This window comes from Orbicella franksi, chromosome 12 (genome assembly GCF_964199315.1).
Source record: "Orbicella franksi chromosome 12, jaOrbFran1.1, whole genome shotgun sequence".
Lineage (NCBI taxonomy): Eukaryota > Metazoa > Cnidaria > Anthozoa > Scleractinia > Merulinidae > Orbicella > Orbicella franksi.
Window position 1 is genome coordinate 22,173,427 of NC_138156.1, and position 22,001 is coordinate 22,195,427.

The 22,001-nt window shown below is 40.7% G+C and overlaps 2 protein-coding genes across 4 annotated transcripts in view; both read left to right on the plus strand.

The window, feature by feature from the left end:
- The first annotated feature begins 131 nt into the window (after positions 1-131).
- Positions 132-6,276, plus strand: LOC145462984 (proteasome subunit beta type-2-like). Its single transcript, XM_081446673.1, has 7 exons — positions 132-230; positions 1,014-1,136; positions 1,965-2,035; positions 3,170-3,262; positions 4,751-4,820; positions 5,208-5,257; positions 5,982-6,276. Exons 1-7 carry the CDS (start codon positions 140-142, stop codon positions 6,075-6,077), a joined length of 594 nt encoding a protein of 197 aa, XP_081302799.1. The 5' UTR covers positions 132-139; the 3' UTR covers positions 6,078-6,276.
- A 3,124-nt stretch (positions 6,277-9,400) lies between these two features.
- LOC145464547 (uncharacterized) overlaps positions 9,401-22,001 on the plus strand; it is a 38,880-nt gene continuing 26,279 nt past the window's right edge. Inside the window, exons 1-8 of one of the 3 annotated variants that reach the window (XM_081448476.1) lie at positions 9,401-11,538; positions 14,441-14,535; positions 15,993-16,118; positions 17,674-18,015; positions 19,626-19,973; positions 20,337-20,439; positions 21,368-21,561; positions 21,732-21,891. In XM_081448476.1, the coding sequence (XP_081304602.1) occupies positions 14,457-14,535; positions 15,993-16,118; positions 17,674-18,015; positions 19,626-19,973; positions 20,337-20,439; positions 21,368-21,561; positions 21,732-21,891 (1,352 nt within the window). In that variant the 5' untranslated portion in view covers positions 9,401-11,538; positions 14,441-14,456. Of the gene's footprint in view, positions 14,536-15,992; positions 16,119-17,673; positions 18,016-19,625; positions 19,974-20,336; positions 20,440-21,367; positions 21,562-21,731; positions 21,892-22,001 lie in introns of all 3 variants that reach the window. The other 2 variants (XM_081448475.1, XM_081448477.1) reach the window with 2 other exon arrangements.

Genomic DNA, 22,001 nt, shown 5'->3' on the forward strand with positions numbered 1-22,001 from the left:
CTAGCAACACCGTCTCCGTCCGCCATTTTGTTTTCCTTCCAAATGAACGAGTACGCATGCCACTGATAGATAATCCGCTGAATACAGAAGCCTGCGATTTACGGCTTGGTCGCTAAGTCATCGTAGAAACTTGAATAAAATGGAGTGTTTGATAGGAATTCAAGGTCCTGATTTTGTCCTAGTGGCTAGCGATTCTGCAAGCGGGAGGAGTATTGTTCGCATGAAAGATGGTAAGGTTTTCCCACTGCCCATAGCATTCAGTTAAAGATTGCTGCAGTTTTTGTTTTCATGTATAAACAAACGGTATTGACGGCAAGGCTGCCATGAGGCAGTACAGTTATCATGACTCAGTACTTTCCCTGACTGCTTTTGTTTCGTGACGTTTGCCGCTTTTTGGAGTAAGAATGCTTTTTGGTTAGTTTTATGATGTATACCTTTGATTACACTTAACCAGATGTTTTCACTTTGACATGATGTAAAAAATAATCAGTATTTTGCCCTTTATGAAGAATAGGTAAAGTTAAGTCAAGTAAACTTGTGCCTAGAGCAAGGTTTATTTCAATTTCAGTGACTTTTTTTACAAAGTCAGCCATCTATTTTATAATTTTCAATTATTTCGTAAAATTTTGTCTCACTATTATTATCTCATAATTCTTACATACAATTGTATTAGGATTTAGGATAAGGATTATGTTCACCACACATCAGCCTGTGGGTGCTGCCTTTTTCAGACTAGCCCTTGTCATCTGATATGGAATGCCTGTTACTGTAAGGCCATTCCCTTTTGTTTCTCCCCCTCCCCCATTGCAGTATGAACATGATACCCCCCCTCCAAGTTTTCTTTTTCTTTACCTCTCGAGAAAACATAATTTTCCTTCTAGACCCCCTCAGCAATATTAACAAAATCAAATGGTGCCAACAGAGCAACCCTTCAGACTGACTTTTGTTGTACCTTCAGAACTCGGGGGTAGAGTGGTGGAAACTTTTAAGATAGTAATTCATTTTTTTTTCAGACCAGGACAAAATGTTCAAGCTGAGCAGCAAGCTGCTTATGTTAGTGACAGGAGAAGCAGGAGACACAGTTCAGTTTGCTGAGTACATGGAAAAAAATATACAGCTTTACAAAATGAAAAATGGTATGGCCTGCAAACAAAAATTTAGTGAATTAGTTTTTAGTGGATTACAATGGAGAATATTATATGAAAACAGAGGGTTGAGGTACCCAGGAAAAAGAAGCTAATGGGTAGAACTGAAACTGCAATTTAATACCCCAAAACACTTACTGGACAGGTGTTTTGCAAGAGATAAAATCCCACCCCTGAAGAAACAGGGCTGTCATTAAGGGCTGTGACCCATAACACTTGTTACAGCTGAGAATGTTTGATGAGTCCTTGATGTTAAGGGTAAACTTGCCTGCAGTTGATACTACACCCACAAAGTAACAAGTTTGTAACTTGTGTGAAGATCAAGGCTATTTGTGACTCAGAACTTAATGACAGCGCTGAAAAACTATTATAAAGATAGAAAGATAGAAAGATGGATGGTTTCCATAATAAGGAGGTGGCAATAACAGTAAGGATATGGATATTGGATAAACATTCTGGACCAAATGTTGACAGTGCTAGAGAGGCAGCCATTAGTGAAGTCTTGCCCTGACCCTGTTGCCCAAATAAGGAACACATCTTGACCATAGACTAACTTTTCTGGCATTCTCCATTATAAATCTTGTTAACTTTCTATGTTTTTTAAAACGTCTCTAAAATTCTATCGCATACCACCATTGTCTACCATTCTGATAAGATAATTTTTCCAACAAAATTCTTTGGGTGGTGATCTGTTTCTAAATCCAGCTTGCCTTTAGGAGAGGGGCAGGCTCCTGTCCCAAACAGAGGCTGGTACTCCAGCCCTCCCTGTCAGTGTTTAGTTGGTGTATTGTATTAATGTTACCTTTGTAAAAATCTTAGGATATGAACTTACCCCTCATGCTGCTGCTAATTTCACAAGAAGAAACTTGGCTGATGCTCTTCGCAGTTCAGTAAGTACTTATTAGTGTTTGAGAAAATCAAATCAGGGCTTGAAATTGCGACTCACTGGTTGCCAATGCGACTAAAAATTGAGCACTGGTGACTAAATTTTCAGAACTGGTTGCCAGCTGGCAACTCGCGTTTTGTCCGATAACTAAAGAAAACCACAACACAAATTTTGTTTTTAAATCTTTATATTAGGAAATCAATCGGATATGGTAGCTAGTATACAACTCACCTTTCCGTCCCCAGTAAAATAGTGTCTCAATATTACAAGACAATTGAAAAAATTGAATGTATTTCGACACGTTGATACTGCGTTCACGGCACGCCATATTGTTTCAGTGGCTTCTTCCAAAACTAGGATTGCAGGCACGTTTCAACACCATGTACTTTTCATTTGCCGCGAAAATGGCGGCAGATACCAATTAGTTGAAGGAATTACGTGAGTTTTTACGTGCGGGGAATGAAGATTCAGCTAAAAGGTTAATCCAAACTTTGAATCCTTCATCAGTTGTTGAATAAAATAATATGCAAGGACCTGTGTTTGTCTCACAATAAAGACCACGGACTTAACATGTTTTATGCTTCGCTTCATTTAAAATGACTATGGAGACAACCATCTCCTTCGGACCAGAGACATATCACCTGAGAACAACGTCAGCTTTACAACTAAGTGTTACTCCTGTTGTTTCTAATTGTTTTCGCTCTTTGATTGTGACTTTTCTTGCTTGCAAAGTAACATATAAAATCCTGTTCTTGTGTGAGTTATATAATTATAATATAAGTTGGCGACCAAAATTTATGATCTGGTGAGCAAAATTTTTCTGTTAGTTGCCAGTTGGTTCCTGAACGAAAAAGTTAATTTCAAGCCCTGCAAATTATTCCAAATACTAGTTTCTCAAAACCCTGATTTTCCAACCTTGTGTTAACTGTAACAAACAGTTGTTTTCCTCTCCTCAGTCAAACACTGTAATTTTACCTGTGAGTTCTCAAACTATCCAATTTTTCAAATCAATTTTAATTTCCCACAGAGATTTAAAAAATTCTGATTCACCCACAATTGCAAACAGATTAAATACCTACTTTGTATACGTTAAACATTACCAAGAATGAATTTATTATTCTTTTTAACATTTTAACAGTCTGCATACCAAGTCAATATGCTGATAGCTGGTTATGATGATACCAGTGGCCCAGAACTATACTACATGGACTGGCTAGCTTCACTGCAAAAAGTAAGTTCGTTCATCGTTATCAGCGTGTTTAACAGACTCTAGTATGTTTCAATAAAACAAGGCTAAGTATGTACGTCTGCGGTTCACAATCGAAAAACAATCCAACTGATCGGGTTAGATTGAGTTCGATTGACTACGCCAGGTTTATACAAAGAAGCCTCTGAGAAGCGGGAGGTAGAACAGGGATATCTGCGCTGCTCAGCAGACGTTACTAACCGAGGTTAAATTATGTCTGCGACGCAGGCTACAGTCACCAGTATCGGTGAAGTATCGGCGGAATGTCAGTAGCCTATCGATCAACATGTCAGCCGACAATCAGACAACCACTCTCGGCCGACATATTGACTGACATATCGGTCGAGTGTTGGGCGACATATCGACCGACACTCGACGGATATATCGGCTGATATGTCAACAGATAATATCTCGGTCAATATATCGGCCGAGTGTCGATCGATATGTTGACTGATATATCGGTCGAGTGTCGGTCGATATATCGGCTGATACCTCGGTCGAGTGTCGGTTGATATGTCGACCGATGTATCGGTCAAGGGGTGCACAAACTACACATGATCCTAATATTTTAAGATGGAATCCAGTGGGGGAGCTGGGATGGCACAGTGGTGAGAGTGCTCACCTTCCAGGGCGGTCATTAAGTTTTGATTCAGCTGTAGCCTTGTTCTTCACATCCAAATCAAACTTGTTACTTTTTGGGTGAATCGTATCAACTGCAGGTAAGTTTACTCATGACATCAGGGGCCCATCAAACATACTCGACCGTAGAAGGTGTTACAGGTTACGGCCTCTGCGACCACAGTTAAATCAGACCAATCATCATGTGGGTTACATTTTTAGTGGTTCTCAGCTGCGGGTTTTTCTCCAGGCTTTTTGGTGTTCCTCCCTCCACAAAAATTAATCTGGAAAAAGTGGAACAGCATCTCCATGATATGTGCCACCACCAATCCGTATTTAGTCATTTGTTAGTTATTTTATGCAAAAATAGCTATATTTGGTCTTCTCCCCACCATAATGAGCATGAAGCCTAGGTACATTTCTCCTCTTTTCTCTTTTTGTTGTTGTTTTTATATGGCAGTGCTCGTTTTTCCTTTTATGATAAGGGCTTTGACAGGATCATTTAACTAGACTGGCAAATTGAAAAGATCAAACAGTGGCTTCTGTCACTGCCTGCTTATCGGCAGTCTTCAAACTGAAATGTTTTTCAGTATGTTCTGCATTTTTAACAATAGGGAATTTTGTGTGTCTTTTGCTGAGAAGCCATCAGTAAAATCATCCGTAAAATCACGACAAAGAGACATTTGCCGGGGAATGTGAGTGCAAAGTTCCTGGTCAAACCAGTCAAAGGTCAAGTGAAAAGAGCTGCCGAAATTGCTGTTTTAAACGGATAGCCTTTGTAAATCAGAAAGTCAATTAAAATTTCCAGTAATTGAACAGCTATTAAGTTTCTGGACTTTTTCTCATTTTTTACAGGTACCATTTGCTGCACATGGTTATGGATCATTTTTCTCCCTCAGTATAATGGATCGTTATTATAAGCCAGGTATGCCAATGGTTTACTGTAGTTTATGTTTAATTTGATCACAAAAGCCTTTTACATGTCATAAGAGTGCTTTGTAAGTAGCCTTGTACAAACTGATTAGGCAACCTGTCAGTGTGTGATACAACAAAGGGCACCTAACAATAATCAGGTCTGTCTGGCCTAACCTGTCAGTTCTTTACAGGACTAGCCTACTTTGTCTTATTACAATTTTTTCTTCTTCTGGCAGGGGGGAGGGGTGGGTGGGGGGGAAGTTGACTGCTGGTGGCATAACAACTTAAAACTGTTGTCTTTAGTAGGCTTTTCACTCAACACCAGCGAGAAACAAATATACATATGCGTACAGCTTTATAACCAGAGATTTTATTTTATTCATTTCTTTCAAACTAGGTTTGACACGAGAAGATGCATCAGAACTCCTCAAGAAATGCATTGAAGAGGTAATTCAGAGTGATTAATGTTTAATATCTCCTTACTACTTTCCATACATGCTCAAATAGACAGGTGTAGAGAATAGAGAAAATCATCAGCTTGCAGATGTAGTCCCGGACTGGCTTCATCTTAGCAGACCCAAGATACGTCAGTTCGTGTAATTTTTTTCTATAGGATTGTGCAAGAGGGGCCGTGCAGTAGTGTAACTACGCCGGAGGAATTTGAAAACGGAGGTTTCGTTCTGAAAACGCATCAAATGTTTTCCGTCCACACTAGGCAGGAGAAATTTAAAAACGCAACAATCGTCGGTCATTTTGGATTTGTGTTTTTGGAAAACTCCAACAGGGAAATCACGTGACTATCGTGACTACATCGTTTTCGAAAAGCTACGTTTTCAAAATGTCTTTCGTCCACACGAAAACGAAAAGCCGGCGTTTTTAAATTACTCCGGTTTGAAGAGCGTTTTCGAAAAGCTCGGTTTTCGTGACGGATTGGTGTGGACGGTAGGCCTAACCGTAGAAAGAAAGCTTTGTTTTCAAATTTCTCCGGCACAGTGTGGACGCTGCCTAAGCCTTCCTATCAAGAGAAAAAATTTTCTCTTGTTCTTATTCAATGATTTACGAATTTTTTTTATCAACTAGTTGGTTTGTCACCAGGATAAAGAAAGTTGTTTTTACGAAGCAAAATTAATACAAAGACTTCACTGATTCTTTTTCTGTCTCTTTTTTTAAGGTGCAAAGGAGGTTTCTTGTTCGCCTTCCAGATTTCTTCATCAGACTAATTGACAAAGATGGCGTCCATGATGTGTCTATTCCCTCCAAAAGTTGAGAAAGAAAATAACGCATACAATATCAGTCAGCAAGTGGAAATTCTGTTCGTTTCAAATCCGCAGTATTTAGCCCACAAGACTTTAAGTTATGGATAGAAAGTATGCTGTTTTCAGAAGGTTGTAGCTGTGGAAACTTTCGATGAATTTCTTTCTTTTTGTATCGTAATGTAGTCGTAATAAAAAAATCTTACACCTTGATGTTCCTTCTTCAAGTTTAAGTTGTGCATGTCGATAGAAATTCTTTGGTGGAGCTATTTTGGGTAGAAGACACAGAGTCTACACTGCTCCCTTCCCCTCTCAAACACATCTTCACTGGCGTGTTTATACAGCCGTCCGAAGTCTGAAATCCGAGAACCTCACAATCTGAAACTTCTCTAGCGCTGATACACCACAAACAACGCATCACTACTCATTTATACTTTGCATGTTAATTGAAGGTTAGAAAATATGTTTATCAGACTTAACATACATAAGTACACATATTTAGACAAGGTAAGAAGAAGAGAAGAAGGAGAAGGACATTAGGTGATTAATCTCATTTTTATCTCATTCATGCCTATGCGATGAATGAGATTTGTGGGCAGAAAGTGTGGACCGTAGACGGAAGTGAGAGTGTCCTCACCACCCCTCCCCCCTTCGGCTTAATAAAAGTCCAAATAGACTTCGATGTTGCAACAATTATAAGCAAGTGCAAAGAATTAAACATCATTGTTTGGTGTAATAAATTTTAACATCAAGTCAGAGTTTCGCAACCTTGAAAATCGCAATATGGCTTTAGAAACCGAAATGCTTACACCTAAGGGAACCTAAATGGGTTATTTTAACACGCTATCATGAGGGAATCAACGAGGTAGTCATGGCAGTCATATTGGTTAAACACATATTTGCTTCCCAGCTGGTAAGTAATCATTGCTTTTTAGATTATGCTTTTCCTTTTCAAAGAGCGTAATGCAAATTAGTCATTACACGAAAGCCTGGTTTTCACTAGCAACGCAAGCACAAGCGCAAGCATTAGGGATGGCCCAAGTGAAAACGAAATTCGACGCAAACACAAGCGCAAGCAAAATCATCCGAGCCTTCCACCATTTTGGAAAACTCTTTAGGCGCGAGGTAATCTGGATCCAAAGTTTTCATTGGCCAAACATAACCACGTGTGGTAAATATCACTTTTTGCAGGGCAAACGCAAGATTAAGCGCAAGCACAAGAAAAAGGAAAAATTTTTATCCTTGTGCTTAAGCTTGCGCTTACGCTTATGCCTACGTCAAGGCCATTTTCACGGTGAAATAAAAATTATTGTGTTTGCGCTTGTGCTTGCGCTTGTGCTCAGGGCTTTTTCATAGTAAAATAAGAATTAGTGTTTGCGCTTGTGCTTGCGTCGCTAGTGAAAACCAGGCCCTCTGATTAAAGTTAATGACGGATCAAGTGCATGGCTTTGACGTTAGGCGGAAAGCTATCCAACAAGTATGCCCCACTGTAGAAGTAACTACGTTTCACAGTAGTAATCAGCTCCCGTATAATTTTCTGGCAATTTCAACAGTTAACGCCACTGTACTCAGTCTTCTCAATGGCAGGAATTTATCTGATGTTAAATTTATTTTCAACAAACTTGCAGATCGGTTAAAGTGATAGACCATATATCGACAAACGTAGGACCAACGATGAGTATTAGCGAGAACTTTGCAATTGCAAAGCCAAATGTCAACCTCGTTCCCAGATTCTCTCATCTTCCCGCCCTACTGAAGTGAAGCGAGAGACGGAGTGGGAAGAAGAAAGACCCTGGGAACTAGGTTGATCAAATTTGTGGCAAGCTAGCTGGAGTTGCCCCACAACCAAACAAACTGTCTGTTTGTGTTAAAATTTTTGAATGTATTTTGAATTAAATTTTCAGCCATTTTCTTTTAAACTTGGCAGTATAACCTTTTCCATATTCTCTTTTCAGTTATATGATATCAGTTTCGTTTAAACGGCCCGGGCTTTCTTTCAAAATTCAAAGTTATAGCAGTAATGTGCGTTGAACCTGGAAGCGATGTTTGTAATTAAATAAATGTGAAAAATAATAATATCAATAACAATGAAAATGAATAAATACGAGCGTTGTCTAAAGGCAAAAGGCTGAGTGTGAACCTGTAGTACCGAATTTTTTTGTCCAATCGCAGAGCAGTATACTCGAGTGCTATTTAATTTACAGACGTTGTTGGCGAGTATTTAATTTCAAAGATCACTGGTAGAAACTGAAATCCGCCAAGGAGGACCCGATGGAGAACGTTTGATGTGGTATGAACATGTAATGGTTAATTGTTATCTTATTGTGGTATAGTATTGGCTAGCAAATGTGGCCTCAGTGATTTACAACGCCGACATCACTAGAAATAACCCTAGCGATCAAGACATTTCTTTTCCCAAAGAAGAGTTAGAACCGGGGGGGAGGGTACTCCCTTATATGGGCTATATAGGTATGTGCGGCCCACAAGGGTACCAGTTTTTAGCCGTTTTGGTCACAAATAGGGTAGGCCATTTTGGTCTCAAGTAGAGCATGGTTTTGCACTCTAGCCTTGAATTGGCTATGTTTTTCAGAAGAAGCTACGTTTTTGTCATTTTTCGGTAAGACCATCAATAGAAGCACTTCACAATGCCTTTAACATTACTCTGAACTAGAGAACTAATTACAAGACAGGTCTGAAACAGGAACGAGAAACTGCAAGGGACCGCATACGATAAACGCTGCCAACGTAGGATCTACAAAAGATCTAATCAGCCAAAAAAAAAATATAAAGACAAACAGTAGACTGCAAGGCTGATACTACGTGAAAAACGTTTCGAGACACCAACATGACAAGAACCGATAAAGCAGGATCGCAACAGTGGACAGCTGTTTCGTCCTTATTGGGAGTTTGGGACTCGTCAGCACTGTGTAGCGAAGCCAGCCCAAGAGCCAACGCACGGGTCATTTCAATTCATGTGCGTTGGCTCTTAGGCTAGCGTTACATATCTTCGCTACACAGTGCTGACGAGTCCCAAGAAGGACAAAACAGCTGTCCACTGTTGCGATCCTGTTTTATCGGTTCTTGTCAAGTTGGTGTCTCGAAACGTCTTTCACGTAGTGTCAGCCGTTTGTCTGAAACAGGGTATTGACTTGAGGGTCAGGTCTTAATAAGATATCAAATTTTTGGTCAGGTCATAAATAGGGCAGAGAAAATCGCAGGTTTTGGTCTTAAACAGGGTAAGGGATTTTGGGAGGCCGCGTACCCCCACTCAATTTTTCTGGGAGTTTCTCCGCCCCCCCCCCCCCCCCCCCCATTGGAGTTAGAAGAGAATGCAGAACCTGGCTGGTGTACGAGTCATCAACTTCAACGTACATGGTATTGAAATTGTACGCAACTAGCACGTGTATCATCATTTATTTGTTCAGACTGTTCATGCTGATGTTATTTTTATGTGGCAAAGCGTCGGACAATGAGCTAATTGAGGATGGGGGGAGGGGAGGGAGGGAGTGTAGCGTCCCCAGAATTTATCCAAAATTTGGGTCTTCTGCCTTAGTTTAAAACGATCTCAGCTTCACTAACCATAGTATTATCACTTCCAGCGTTTTCTGTGGTTAATCTTTATTCTCTCTTGTCTAAACCTAGCTTAAATCTATTACTGGAAGTGACTGCTCAAAAGAGAAATTTAAACTGCATTCTCCGAATTGCAGTTTCGCCACCTGCCGCTTTCGTTTGCTGAAAATTTAATGTCAGAATTCAATATTTCGATAAAAGCAAATTCACATAAAAACCATAAAAGGTCAGTATTCGGAAGAATTGATAATTAATTGATGAGCGCCTTTATTTATCAGCCTGTCCAGTATCTCAGCCGAATTCAAGGATAACATTCGATCACGCAAACTGTTGAGTCATCATAAGCCTGGGAAATTCTTATCGTGTGATAGAGAATCTTTTTTTTCCGCTTGAGCCAGCTTGTTATGACGTCCTACCATGTTGTCAACATATGAGTTCCTCGTAGAATGCGTGGCGAACTACTTTATAGATAATATCAATAAACTAATTGTGGTCCGATTGAGAACATCTGTTAGCACAATGAAAATTTAAAAAAACGGCAAAGATAGCACATGACTATTATTTTTACTTGTTGCCAAGAAGCGAAAATAAGAAAACTGAAATGCACTTTAGGTCTGGAAGGCTTAGTGACGTAAGGAAATTTCATTTTTAGCATGTTTAATTTAGCATGTTTAGCCTTGTACCCAGGGTCTGATCTGTGACGAGGTTTTTCCTTGAGTACGTATCTGAGCCGCGAAGAGTATGGTGAGCGCAAGCTTAGGATTGGATGGGTTTTGCATTAGACCACATTACCGGCATTTGACCACCCCGTTCACCTAAACTTCTGAAACTAGCTGTGGAAATAAAGCATGGTCGGGTAAGGTTAGCAATAGGTCTAGTTTCATCCATTCATTACCAACATAAATTAGAATCTTCTTTCAACAAACATCTCAGATATATATCAATATTGTATGCACTTGCTTGAATTAATGCACTCAGTCGTTTTCCACCACGCGTCAAGTCGGATTCAAGAAATTTGCTTCAATTATATGAGTTAAACACCATCATAATCATTACCTCTTGGGAGTTCCTTTGTTAGAAATACTTCCTGAGTTTGGAAAACTGCATTTTATTTAAGGTTTTCCTGAACAGGTGAATCGGTTCTTTTTTTGAATTTATTATGAGGCTAAAAGTTTCAGACTGAACCTTTTTAAGAATTGTTTATACCGTTAATACACTTTTGCGAATTTTTTTCCTGTTTTATAGAAATAATCCTCGATTCATAAGCCCTTGATCACTAGATAATAACTTTTGTCAAAAAATAATAATACTCCCGTCGTTATAAATTAATATGTATTCTGTAAGGACGTGCAGCTGTTCAAACGAATGTTTTGCTTCATTTCTGTTCACGTTTTTCCCACTTAATTTTTAGCTTTTTTCCTTCTTCTAAGACATATCTGGCGCATTTTTGCGAGGAAAAATGCATATAGTGCCATATATTTTTTTCAGACTTTCATAAGCACATTATGTTTTCAAAGTCGGTTATTGTGACATTAACAATTCGAATGCTAATTTTAGCAATAGGGTTTATTGTGACTATTCAGTGCTCATTAACTTATTAGAGTTTCTGGGGCCTCGCAGCAAGGTACAGTCGACGCTCAGTCTCTCGCTTCGACTCGCTGAACTTGAACTTTATCGGCGCAGCCTCTAAAGAATATTATAGATTTTTTTCCCGGTGGACAAGAAGTTGACGTGACGTTCGCGCTATCCGTTGTTTTTGACGTCAGAAGATAAGATATAGGTACGTATAAAGAGGCACACCGGTAATGAAACAACTATGTACGTGAGAGTCCTCTGTTTATTTGGTTAGACTGGTTTGTGAACGTTGTAAGGCAAGGCACAGGAGGAACTCAACTGGGAACTGAGGTAATACTCACTAAGATAAATGAATCATTTAGTATTATAGAATCATAACGACCAACCGTCAATTTGAGCCGCTTTCACAATATTTTCCAAACGGACTGTAACTCCACACGAGAGCTGATGTACGTCATAGCATCTTCCGTAAAATCTTGCCTTTGAAAAGGGATTTGAAAAGGTTTCGAGCTGCTTGCACATTGCCATTTGCTGTTGTGTTGTATTGTGCGGTTGTGTGGCATGGTGCGTGGCCGTTTGTGATTCAACGTACGTAAATAAGCAAACTGAAGACTGCACAACATTTTTCCAAACATGAGTCACACTAAAATGGAATTTCTAACACCACAGGATATTAACGAAAGAAAATGTCAGCATTATACGCTCAATGTACATTTACTTGTGTTTATGTAAGTCAGTGAAACGAGCTGATCACTAGTCATTGTTGACAAAATATTCCGACCCTTTAGCTTTGCATGACTTACCTAGATTTTGCATCGTTGAATTCCTTGTAAGTTCCGCAGTTTCTCTTGTTTCCTCGAAAGGTCGGATATCACACCACTGAGAGGTTGTGATATTGAGAATTCTAAAAAGAATTATGACATGACAGTTTTCTTCAGCAATCACCGACGACAAAAGCTGATATGACAAAGGCTCAGTGAAAGGCTGTTCGTGTGAAAATTAACGCTCTACCGAACACGGGTGTGACAAAACACTGTCCGCGGTCAACTGACCTCCCCATCGGAAAACCAATAGATAAAGAGACTGATTCCAGTTGAATGAATTTTTAGACTACCTTGAAGTTTTTCAAGGTCCGACTGCGGACCCTCTTTGCAGTCTTCTCCTGTCATTACAAGAACAGGTTTCTTCGGTTCAGTGGGCCGAAACGATCACGGAAAAATTCTTCCTAGAAAAAAGAAAGGAAGACAGAAAAGCATTGGCACACAAATTCATAAACTCTAGGCATGTGAACAGCAAGGTACACAGTCGTTTTGTGCATGCTCGATCAATTGGTCAATTTTATGCTAATCGTGACCATAGGGTTCCGTCCACACTATGCCCGAGAAATTTGAAAACGCAGCTTTATTTCTACGGTTAGGCCTGCCGTCCACACTAATCCGTCACGAAAACGGAGCTTTATTTCTACGGTTAGGCCTGCCGTCCACACTAATCCGTCACGAAAACGCAGCTTTATTTCTACGGTTAGGCCTACCGTCCACACTAATCCGTCACGAAAACGCAGCTTTATTTCTACGGTTAGGCCTACCGTCCACACTAATCCGTCACGAAAACGGAGCTTTATTTCTACGGTTAGGCCTGCCGTCCACACTAATCCGTCACGAAAACGCAGCTTTATTTCTACGGTTAGGCCTACCGTCCACACTAATCCGTCACGAAAACGCAGCTTTATTTCTACGGTTAGGCCTGCCGTCCACACTAATCCGTCACGAAAACGGAGCTCTTAGAAAACGCTCTTCAAACCGGAGGAATTTGAAAACTCCGGCTTTGCGTTTTAGTGTGGACAGAAAACATTTTTAAAACGGAGCTTCACGAAAACGATGTTATTTCGATAAACCTCGAGTTTTCCTCAAACACAAATCCAAAATGACGAGTGATGTTGCGTTTTCAAATTTCTCCGGCGTAGATTGGACAAAAAAGCATTTGAAAACGACGCTTCAAATTTCTCTCTCAAATTAAGTCGGCCTAAGCGCAAGCTGCAATTTGCGCAAGTTGTGTCGGAGGCAAAGAACATGAAAATTGGTTGGCGACATTCTCTAACCCGCACACAACTGATAGAGCGGTCATAACCTTTCTATTTACTCAAGAACATCCATAGCAGTACGAAAAAAGAACTAGGAGCGAAGAAGCATCATCGAGTATGCGAAACGAGTGCAGAGCGTGAGGTGAGAGGGATGGCGACGGGGGTGGGGTGGGGGTTGGACGATGGAGCACACCGCTGCGACAAAAATGGCTGCGACAACGTGTCGGGTTTTTTTCCTTCAGTGGGATAAGGGAGAAAGAGAAACTTTTACACTCCAATGAAATGAAAGAGGAAAAAAACCTCTGAGACCAGTTTGGCTAGGTTAAAATGACTCCGTATTAAAACAAGTATACATGCATGGCGCGAAATACAGGCTACGTCCACACTACGCCGGAGGAATTTGAAAACGGAAGTTTCACTCTGAAAATGCATCAAACGTTTCCCGTCCACATTGCGCCGGAAGAATTTGAAAAATATGCCTGGTTTGAGTAAAACTCGGCGGGGGAATGTCATGGTATCGTGACGTCATTGATTTCGATAAGCTTCAAGGCGTTTTCAAAATGTTCTCGGTCCACACTAAAACGCAAAGCCGGCGTTTTCAAATTCCTCCCGTTTGAAGAGCGTTTTTGAAAAGCTCCGTTTTCGTGACGGATTAGTGTGGGCGAAAGGCCTGACCGGAGAAGTAAAGCTGCGTTTTCAAATTTCTCTGGCGTAGTGTGGCCACGGTATTTCTATGGGAATACAATACATCAACTATCCTCCGTTAATGAAAATTTCTGAAGGTACCTGAAAAACCAAAAGCCAGTGTACGTGTTACTGATACGGATAATTTTCGGGGAAACCGCGGAATTTCGTAGTTTGTTCCGTAAACACGAGAAATTTCCGCATAATTTTAATTTTTTCCTGGATGACGAAGTTGAACTGCAAATGTGGTAAATTCAAATATCGTCTTTCGGATTTTTGGCAAATCCCTCGCCATTGTTGAATTTGTTAACAGATAGTACTGATAACATATGCGACTGACTTTCCCTCCTTGACGCGGGTTTAGGCTCGTCACGCGAACAATTGCGTAATGCGTTTAAAAAGTGTCTGCAAAGGATAGGATTCAGCAGTCTTAACTTGAAAATTGTCAAACATTTCCTGTTGTTTTAGTTTCAGTTCATTACTAATGGAGGCGCTTCTAGCGAGGCTTGTTCCTAACTTTGTTCTACTCATACTGGTCGTATCGTTTACTACAGTTACACAAGGTAAGTTAAAGTATGCTAATGCCTCTGACGGGACTAAGATCTCGGCAGTCTCGCACGGCAGCTTGTTCCACTGGATAACTGAGAGAACGTTAGCGTGCAAACGCAGAAGGGTTTCCACCTGGTGTTTCACGTCACGATGGCTGAAACAAGAAGCAAAAAACCCTAGAGGCTCCTCAAGGCGTGGAAATTATAAACTGCATAGGAAAGATATCGAGGTCTTGTGGAAATCCATGTTCCTTCTGAGAAGAACGATGGAATTGCGCAATATGAGTGACATGCAAATTGACGTCAGTTTTTTATGCGTCTGTCCTCCTATTGATAATAAATTGCGTCATAACATTGTCAAAGAGCCGCAGGCGAGTGGTTCCGCGGTAAACAGAGGTTCGACTGTACGTACAAAGTAGCTTGGGTTGTGCACGTGAACAAAATCCGCGTACAGGATTGGCTGTCCTGTGATTTGCGGAAACTGGCAACAGTAATAACTATGAAAATAACTTGTGAGAGATTTCCTTGGGGGTAAGGCCTACAGAGCGGTTGTGTCGAAACAAAAAAGTAATCACTCCGGCCAATCACAAAGGACAGAGACAATCCAGTGAACCAATCAAAGCTCGAAGTAATCACATGTAGCTGAAGCAGAGCGCGGGAAAACGACCGCAAGCGAGTCGTGATTGGTTTTGGTTTTACTTCTGATTGGGTGAAAAAGTGGTGCGAGATTTTTAAGCCAATCGTGTAGCGTAGTTGATGCAAAACCAATTACTGTTCGACACTCAAATGAAAACCACTCTATAGGGAATTAAGACGGAATCCGATAGGAAATCGTGCAATTTCAGGTTTTAGTGGACAAAAATCTGGTACCAGAATAATTTTAAGTATTTTACAGTCATTTTTACATTTTCTTAAAGCTAAATACATAAATAATTGCCTGAAATGACACCGAAAACAATTTCCTATGGGAACGAGAGAAAATAAATTTCAAAGTTCAGAGAACTTGTGCAAACACAGGCAAAATTTCATCATCAGTTTCATTTCACCAGTACTTTCAAGTGTTTCATATAAAGTTCAACATTCGTTTTCGACGTTTGGCGTTGCTAGAAATGATTCTTTTTTAGACGATATTTAAAACAGTCGTGCGGAAGTTTGCAATACGATGTAGATAATCTTGATACTAGGTTTTTGTCCACTCGTTACTCGTACGTCTGGTTGATTCCGTCTTAATTCTTTATCTTTCATCCCAGGGTGGTAGCCAAGGTCTCAGAATTTATATCCCTTATGTACTGTAAATTATATTTTTCCTTTTAATGTCTTTAATATCATCATGGCTGTATGTAAGATATGTTTGCCCACATTCTTGAACTGTTTAACAATTGCGCAGACACCGGCTGTAGCATTCCCCAACCTTATCCGCTAAACAAGTTGTATTGCCTTGTAAAACGGTTTCAAAATTATTTCCTCGACAGGTCAGGATGCATGTATTTCACAACCATGCCAAAATGGCGGCACGTGCGTTCCAAACTTAGCAAAAGTATCATCTGCCTACACATGTAACTGTCTCGGCGAGTTCACTGGCCTGTACTGCTCGTCACGTAAGTACTACTGGGAGATTTTCTTACCCGTCCGGTCAACTAGAAGTAAACGATATGACTGGTTCCTCGAACCGGACCAGGATTCGAACGTGTGCAGTTTTTAGTTAGTTTAGCGAAACGCAAAGCAAAACGTTCACGTCGGTTAATGTGGTTTCGTTGACGCGTTCCAAACGCGTTTGTGCCTGTCGTCCACACTGACTCGATCGAAACGCTGTCCAGAGTGATGATGATCGGTCTGGACCGCGAAAAAGCAGCGGAGCGTGTTTGATCAACGCATCGGCCGTTAAGCATCAACAAAAATGCGCCGGATTGTTCGAAAGACGGGTGACTAACCTAGGATTTAAAGTTAACCGAAGTTTTAATTTTTCTTGTATAAAAATGTTTTTGACTGCTTAAGTTTTGTGTAGTTTGAAATTACTCTTGCTCAAAACTGAAGGACAAACAATATAAGCAGAAAACCTCACCGAAAAGTTGCAAAACTGAAATCAAAATTCTCGCTAATCCTAGGTTAGGTTAATCGGGCCTTGAACAACTCGGCGAGTATAGGCGAATCTTTGCTGACGTCATTGTTTACATTTTTTCTCATTAGCATACGACTTGACTCATAGAAGCCGTGGCCGTATATATGAACTAAATGCAAAAGTTGAAAAAGTTGACTAAGCTGAGCAATTTGTCCAATTTTCAGCTCTTTGCAAGCAATATTGAAGGAAATATCAGCCATCAAAAATTGCGAAATTGCTGTGTGGCAAAAAAGTTAATGAGCCATACATTCTCTGTAAAATGTCGAGTTTTTAGAAGAGAATTTCTCCGAAACCATCCCGTGTATTGGGCTCAAATTTTCAGAGATAACTGAAACTGTTGTGCCCTTTCAATATTCAGAGTTTTTCTTTTATTAGCGTCATCATATAGCGATAAGCATATGTTAATGAGGCAAAATGTGTAAACAAAGATTCGCCTATAATTAAATGGTTACCCCCGAATGGACTTTTTACAACAAGCGATGACGTAGGTAAAATACCGCTGTCCTCAGCCTTAACTGGCTGAAGGCGGTCGCCGTGGCTGTTTTGTTTATACGAACCATGGCCCAACCGAACTCGCCTGATGTACCGATGAAGCGAACCAAAAATTTACTATAAGGTCTAATTAGTTTCGTAACACTTGATATTTGTTAAGTATAACACGTGTTCTTGAGCTCGCACTCGCGATAACAGCCAGACTTTTCGCGCATTGTTGTTCAGCGACCTCGCGGCTCCGCGCGGTAAAACGACGCGCCCGGGGATAAACAGGGGATGCTGTCATGATCTGTTCGGTAGTAATGGCCGACAACGTTATGGAAGAATCGATCTTTTTATAGATCACTATCTATTTCTTGTTCAGTCACAGCCGAAATTTGAATGAGCTTTCTAGTTGAACCCCAAGAAAGCCGTTGTCGTATTAACGAGGTGATCATATATAGGGTGGGTTATGTAACATTGTAATTAATGTTTCTTTTTCCAGACAATGGATTAGGTGGAACCTACAGCGAAGGTTTTAAAATTGCTTGTTTTTATTTCAGTTACCTTTGAAGCAAGCCTTGGCATCTCGGATATTATAAAGCACAATCTTCTCCCATTTATCCTGGGCATCTCGCCAGACGATATGACTAATTTCAATGCGTTGAAGCTTTCATCCCTAGTGACTATGGACCCTGATGTTCAAGTTAGCAACCCGCCAAAAACTTTCAAGTGGACACTGAATGGGACTAGCCTTGACTTGACGCCTAATCGCTTCACAATTTCCCCCACCGGACAATTGTCAATATTGAGTGGGTCGCTTAGCGATGAGGGAGAATATCAGTTTTTTGTATCGAACGAATATGGAGCGATGCTTAGTAACAAAGTGAAGCTGAAGTTTTCAGGTTAGTAATTTTAAACAGCTTAAAAGTTAGTATAGGTAATAAATTCGAATAAATGCGCGTTTATATATAGAGGATATTACACGGTGGCGAGTAGATATGAATTTTATGTTCGAGTGGCAAGAACGATATCTCACGAGTGAGCGCAGTGAACGAGTGAGATATTGTTCTTGCCACGGGAACATAAAATTCATATCTTCGAGCTAACGTGTAATGTTCTTTTTATTATATAGACATACTGATGACGGCGTTTTTGACGATTTTCCGAAGTTTTTCGACCACTTTCCGAAGATTTCTGAAAATTCTCCAAAACTTGTCCGAAGGTCACACGAACGTTGCCGAATATTTTTCGAAAATGTCCGAAGATTGCCGAAGATTGCCGAAGACTTTCGAGAAAGACCCGAAGATGTTTCGAACATACACCAACGAATTTAAGTACAATTTAAGAGACAAACTTGATATCAGTGAAATCATCGATATCTTCGCTAGTGAGAATATGGAAAATACGCCACTCGAGTCCCGGATGTGGTTTCGTATGAATTTTACGAGTGGTGTATTTTCCAGTAAAATACTCGTGTCTATGAAATAAAAAGATTTACAGTACGAGTGATATTTGAAAATTATCTCAAAATTGTACGAGCCTTTAGGCGAGTGCAATTTGCAAGACTTTACAAAAATTGTCAACGCGCAGGCGTTAACTTGCATTGCAGTGCAAATTAACTGCAGTGCAAATTAACAGTACGTAGTGCAAATTAAGAATTGGCCTGCACTCAGCCAATTACAATTAAGTTATTTTCTCAGTCATGTTATAAATGAAATGAAATCCCACATATCTTATATCTAATCAACAAAAATACACAATACCACAGAAATGGGTAAGCCGATGTCTTTTTTATTTGAATGGTCTCACATATATTTGAATGGTAAGTCAGACACATCTACAGACTTCAAAGTTACAACCACCTTGCTAAGCATAGATGTCGGCACACTAGAGGCCAGTCCCCGGGACTAGTCCCTGCGTCAAGCCCCATGAAGAGTTTACACGAGGGGACTGGTTGCAGGGACTACTCCCTTGCGTTAACATGCAGGGACTCATTCATGATTGCACAGGAATAAAGTGAAAACTTAGGGGCAAAGGGTAGCATTCTGTCACTCTGCTGCTTTTCCAATGTGAAACCGAAATTATTAATAATATAGCGTTGAAATAAATCTGTGCAAAAAAAAAAAAAAAACAGAAAATGTAGATTGTTCAGCTAAACTATCTTTTGCTTCTCTTTTTCGAATTCCAGATAACAGAGTTGTCATTGTTTTTCGATAAAGGCAAAAAAATGCAGTGCAATAGCTTATGAAAATACCCTCAATAGCTTTCATTTGAATGTTCTCAGACTAGAGTTTAGATTTTAACCATTTTGATCAGTCATTTTGATCTGAAATAGGGCATGAATTTTTATCCATTTTGAAGCTATTTTGATCTGAAATAGGACATAGCTTGTGAACCATGATCAACATTTATGTATAAAAAAAGAAACAAGAAAAAGTTGAGGAAAGGTAACCACACTCGAAATCAATTAAAACTCAGTAATTTTTCTTTGTTGTTCTTGATTTACTTGCAGTTGCGGGAAGTTTCATTTCACCCACTACACCCATCAACATAAGCATGACGGAGAATGAACCATTTCTTCTTCAGTGCCCTCCCCGTGTGAACAGTTACCGTGTGGACTATGATTGGACTGCGGTTTCTTTGAGGCAACAATCTATTGCCGTGAACCCAACTTATGCGCCTCGCATACTCATGGAACCAAATGGGGATTTACTCTTCTCGTACGTCAGTGGAGGGGATTTTACCACTTTTATTAGCAGTTCCGGGGAGTCAGGCTGGAGCCCTATAAAATGTAGCACAACAGATCTTTTCGGTCGTTCTGTACTTGGGCCAGACGTGTTCTTTTACATTGCAAGTCCAGGTAAAAGAGATTTACATCTAATTAATACGTATAACAGGATGACAACAGGTTATTCTTCGCCTTTTTTTACAGCAGGAGTTTATTTTTCTTTGTTTCCTGAAAACAGGTTCAGCAATGCTCCACTCTACCTTTGATGCTTGTTCCCTATGCTAGATATACATTTAAAATGTTTCCTCTGTTCACAAACGGTTCCGTAAAAGAAAATTGTTTGTTACGGGTGAACTTTACTGCTTCCATGTTCCAGTCAGCTGTGGACATTCCTCACCCCTCACCTAGGATCATCGGGGATGTATTAGGATAATGACTCGATGCTTGTATTTAGGGCTGGGTTAGTATTGAGTCACCTGCTTTTGATTTCTTTAGCTTCACAGAGTCAATCGTCACCTAAATTCTACACGCGCCCCTCCGGTGTGTACACAGTAGCCACTGGGGATCAGTTGTACCTCAACTGTACCGCAGGAGGAAGGTACGACACTTCCACCTACCTACCTTACCCTTTTACTTCAATCTTTCCTCCTTTCATTGTTTCCTCCGTTCCTTTCTTCTTTTCCTCCCTCTTGTCCTTCTTCCTTTCCTTCCTCTTTCATTCGTTCCTCCCTCTCTCCCTCTTTTACTTCCTTACTCCTTCTCTTCCTTGTTTCCTGCTGTCCTTCCTTCCTTTTCTCCTTCCTTCCATCTTTCCTTCCTTCCTTTCTTCCTCCCTCCTTCCCTCCCTTCCTTCCTCCCTTCGTTCCTTCTTCACTTCGTTCCTCACGACCTCCCTCCATTCCTCCTTCCCTCTCTCTTCACCTCCTTCCTCCCTCCGTCCCTCCCTTTCTTTATTCATTCATTCGTGCGTTCGTTCGCTCGCTCGTTCGTTCGTTCGTTTGCTCATTCATTCATTTTTCTTCCTCCCTTCCTTTATTTTTCTTTCCTTCTCCCCTCCTTCCTTTCTTCCTTCCTTCCTTCCTTCCTTTCCTCCTTCTTTCCTACCTCCCTCCCCTCTCTCTCCCTCCCTCCCTCCCTTCCTCCTTTCCTGCATTCCTCCTTCCTTCCTCTCTCCCTCCTTCTCTCCCTTCATTCTTCCTCCCTCTCTTCCTCCTTCTCGCACTTTCTTCCTTCATCCCTTCCTTACTTCCTTCCTCCCCTCCTCCCTCCCTCTCTCTCTCTCCCGCCCACTCTCCATTCATCTCTACCTTTCTCCCATCCTTACTCCCTCCGTCCCTTCTTTTCTTCATTTCTTCCTTCCCTCATTCCTCCTTCCCTCCCTCTCTCCCTCCCTCCCTTCCTTCCCTCCCTCCCTTCCTTCCCTCCCTCCCTCCCTTCTTTCCCTCCCTCCCTCCCTGCCTTCCTTGTTTCCTCCCTTCTGCATTTTCCTTTTACTGAACTTTATATTGGTATCTTTCTTTCTCTAGGCCTACACCAGAAATTCTTTGGTACAGGAACAACATACTGATAACTGATTTAGGGAATAGCTTTCAACATAAATTGTTCAACCGAACCCTGCGACTAGGATCGCTGAGCTCACGTACACATGATGGATCTTATAAGTGTGTGGCAGTTAGTGGAGGTCTCAAAGTGGAAACCAGTTTTACTGTCAAAGTCTTAGGTATGAACATATCTTGTGAAACCAACAGTGATTAAGAGCTTATTTCCCCTTAGAGCGAGACATGCGGAGAAAACAAATCACAGTTAAGGAGGCAGAATTTGCAGTTGTATTGGTAATAAATTGACTGATTGACTGATTGGCTGATTGGCATCGCATGTTGTAATCCACAGACAGAGTATTACCGCTGTACAGCAGGGAACATGCAAATTATGACTTCATCGAGATCAAGTCTGGGAAGCATGGCGAGAGCGTGACACTTCCCTGTAACACAACTGGTGGTGAAATAAATAGTCGGACATGGTATTACAACGGAGTGAAACTTCAGTCCAGGTAGAATAAAAGGGAGTTTAAACAACTAAGAAGGGTAGTCTCTTTCGCAGCCGTTACTAGGGTCGTCAAACCACTTCTCGCCACTAACGCCGTTAGTAGGGAGAACCGTT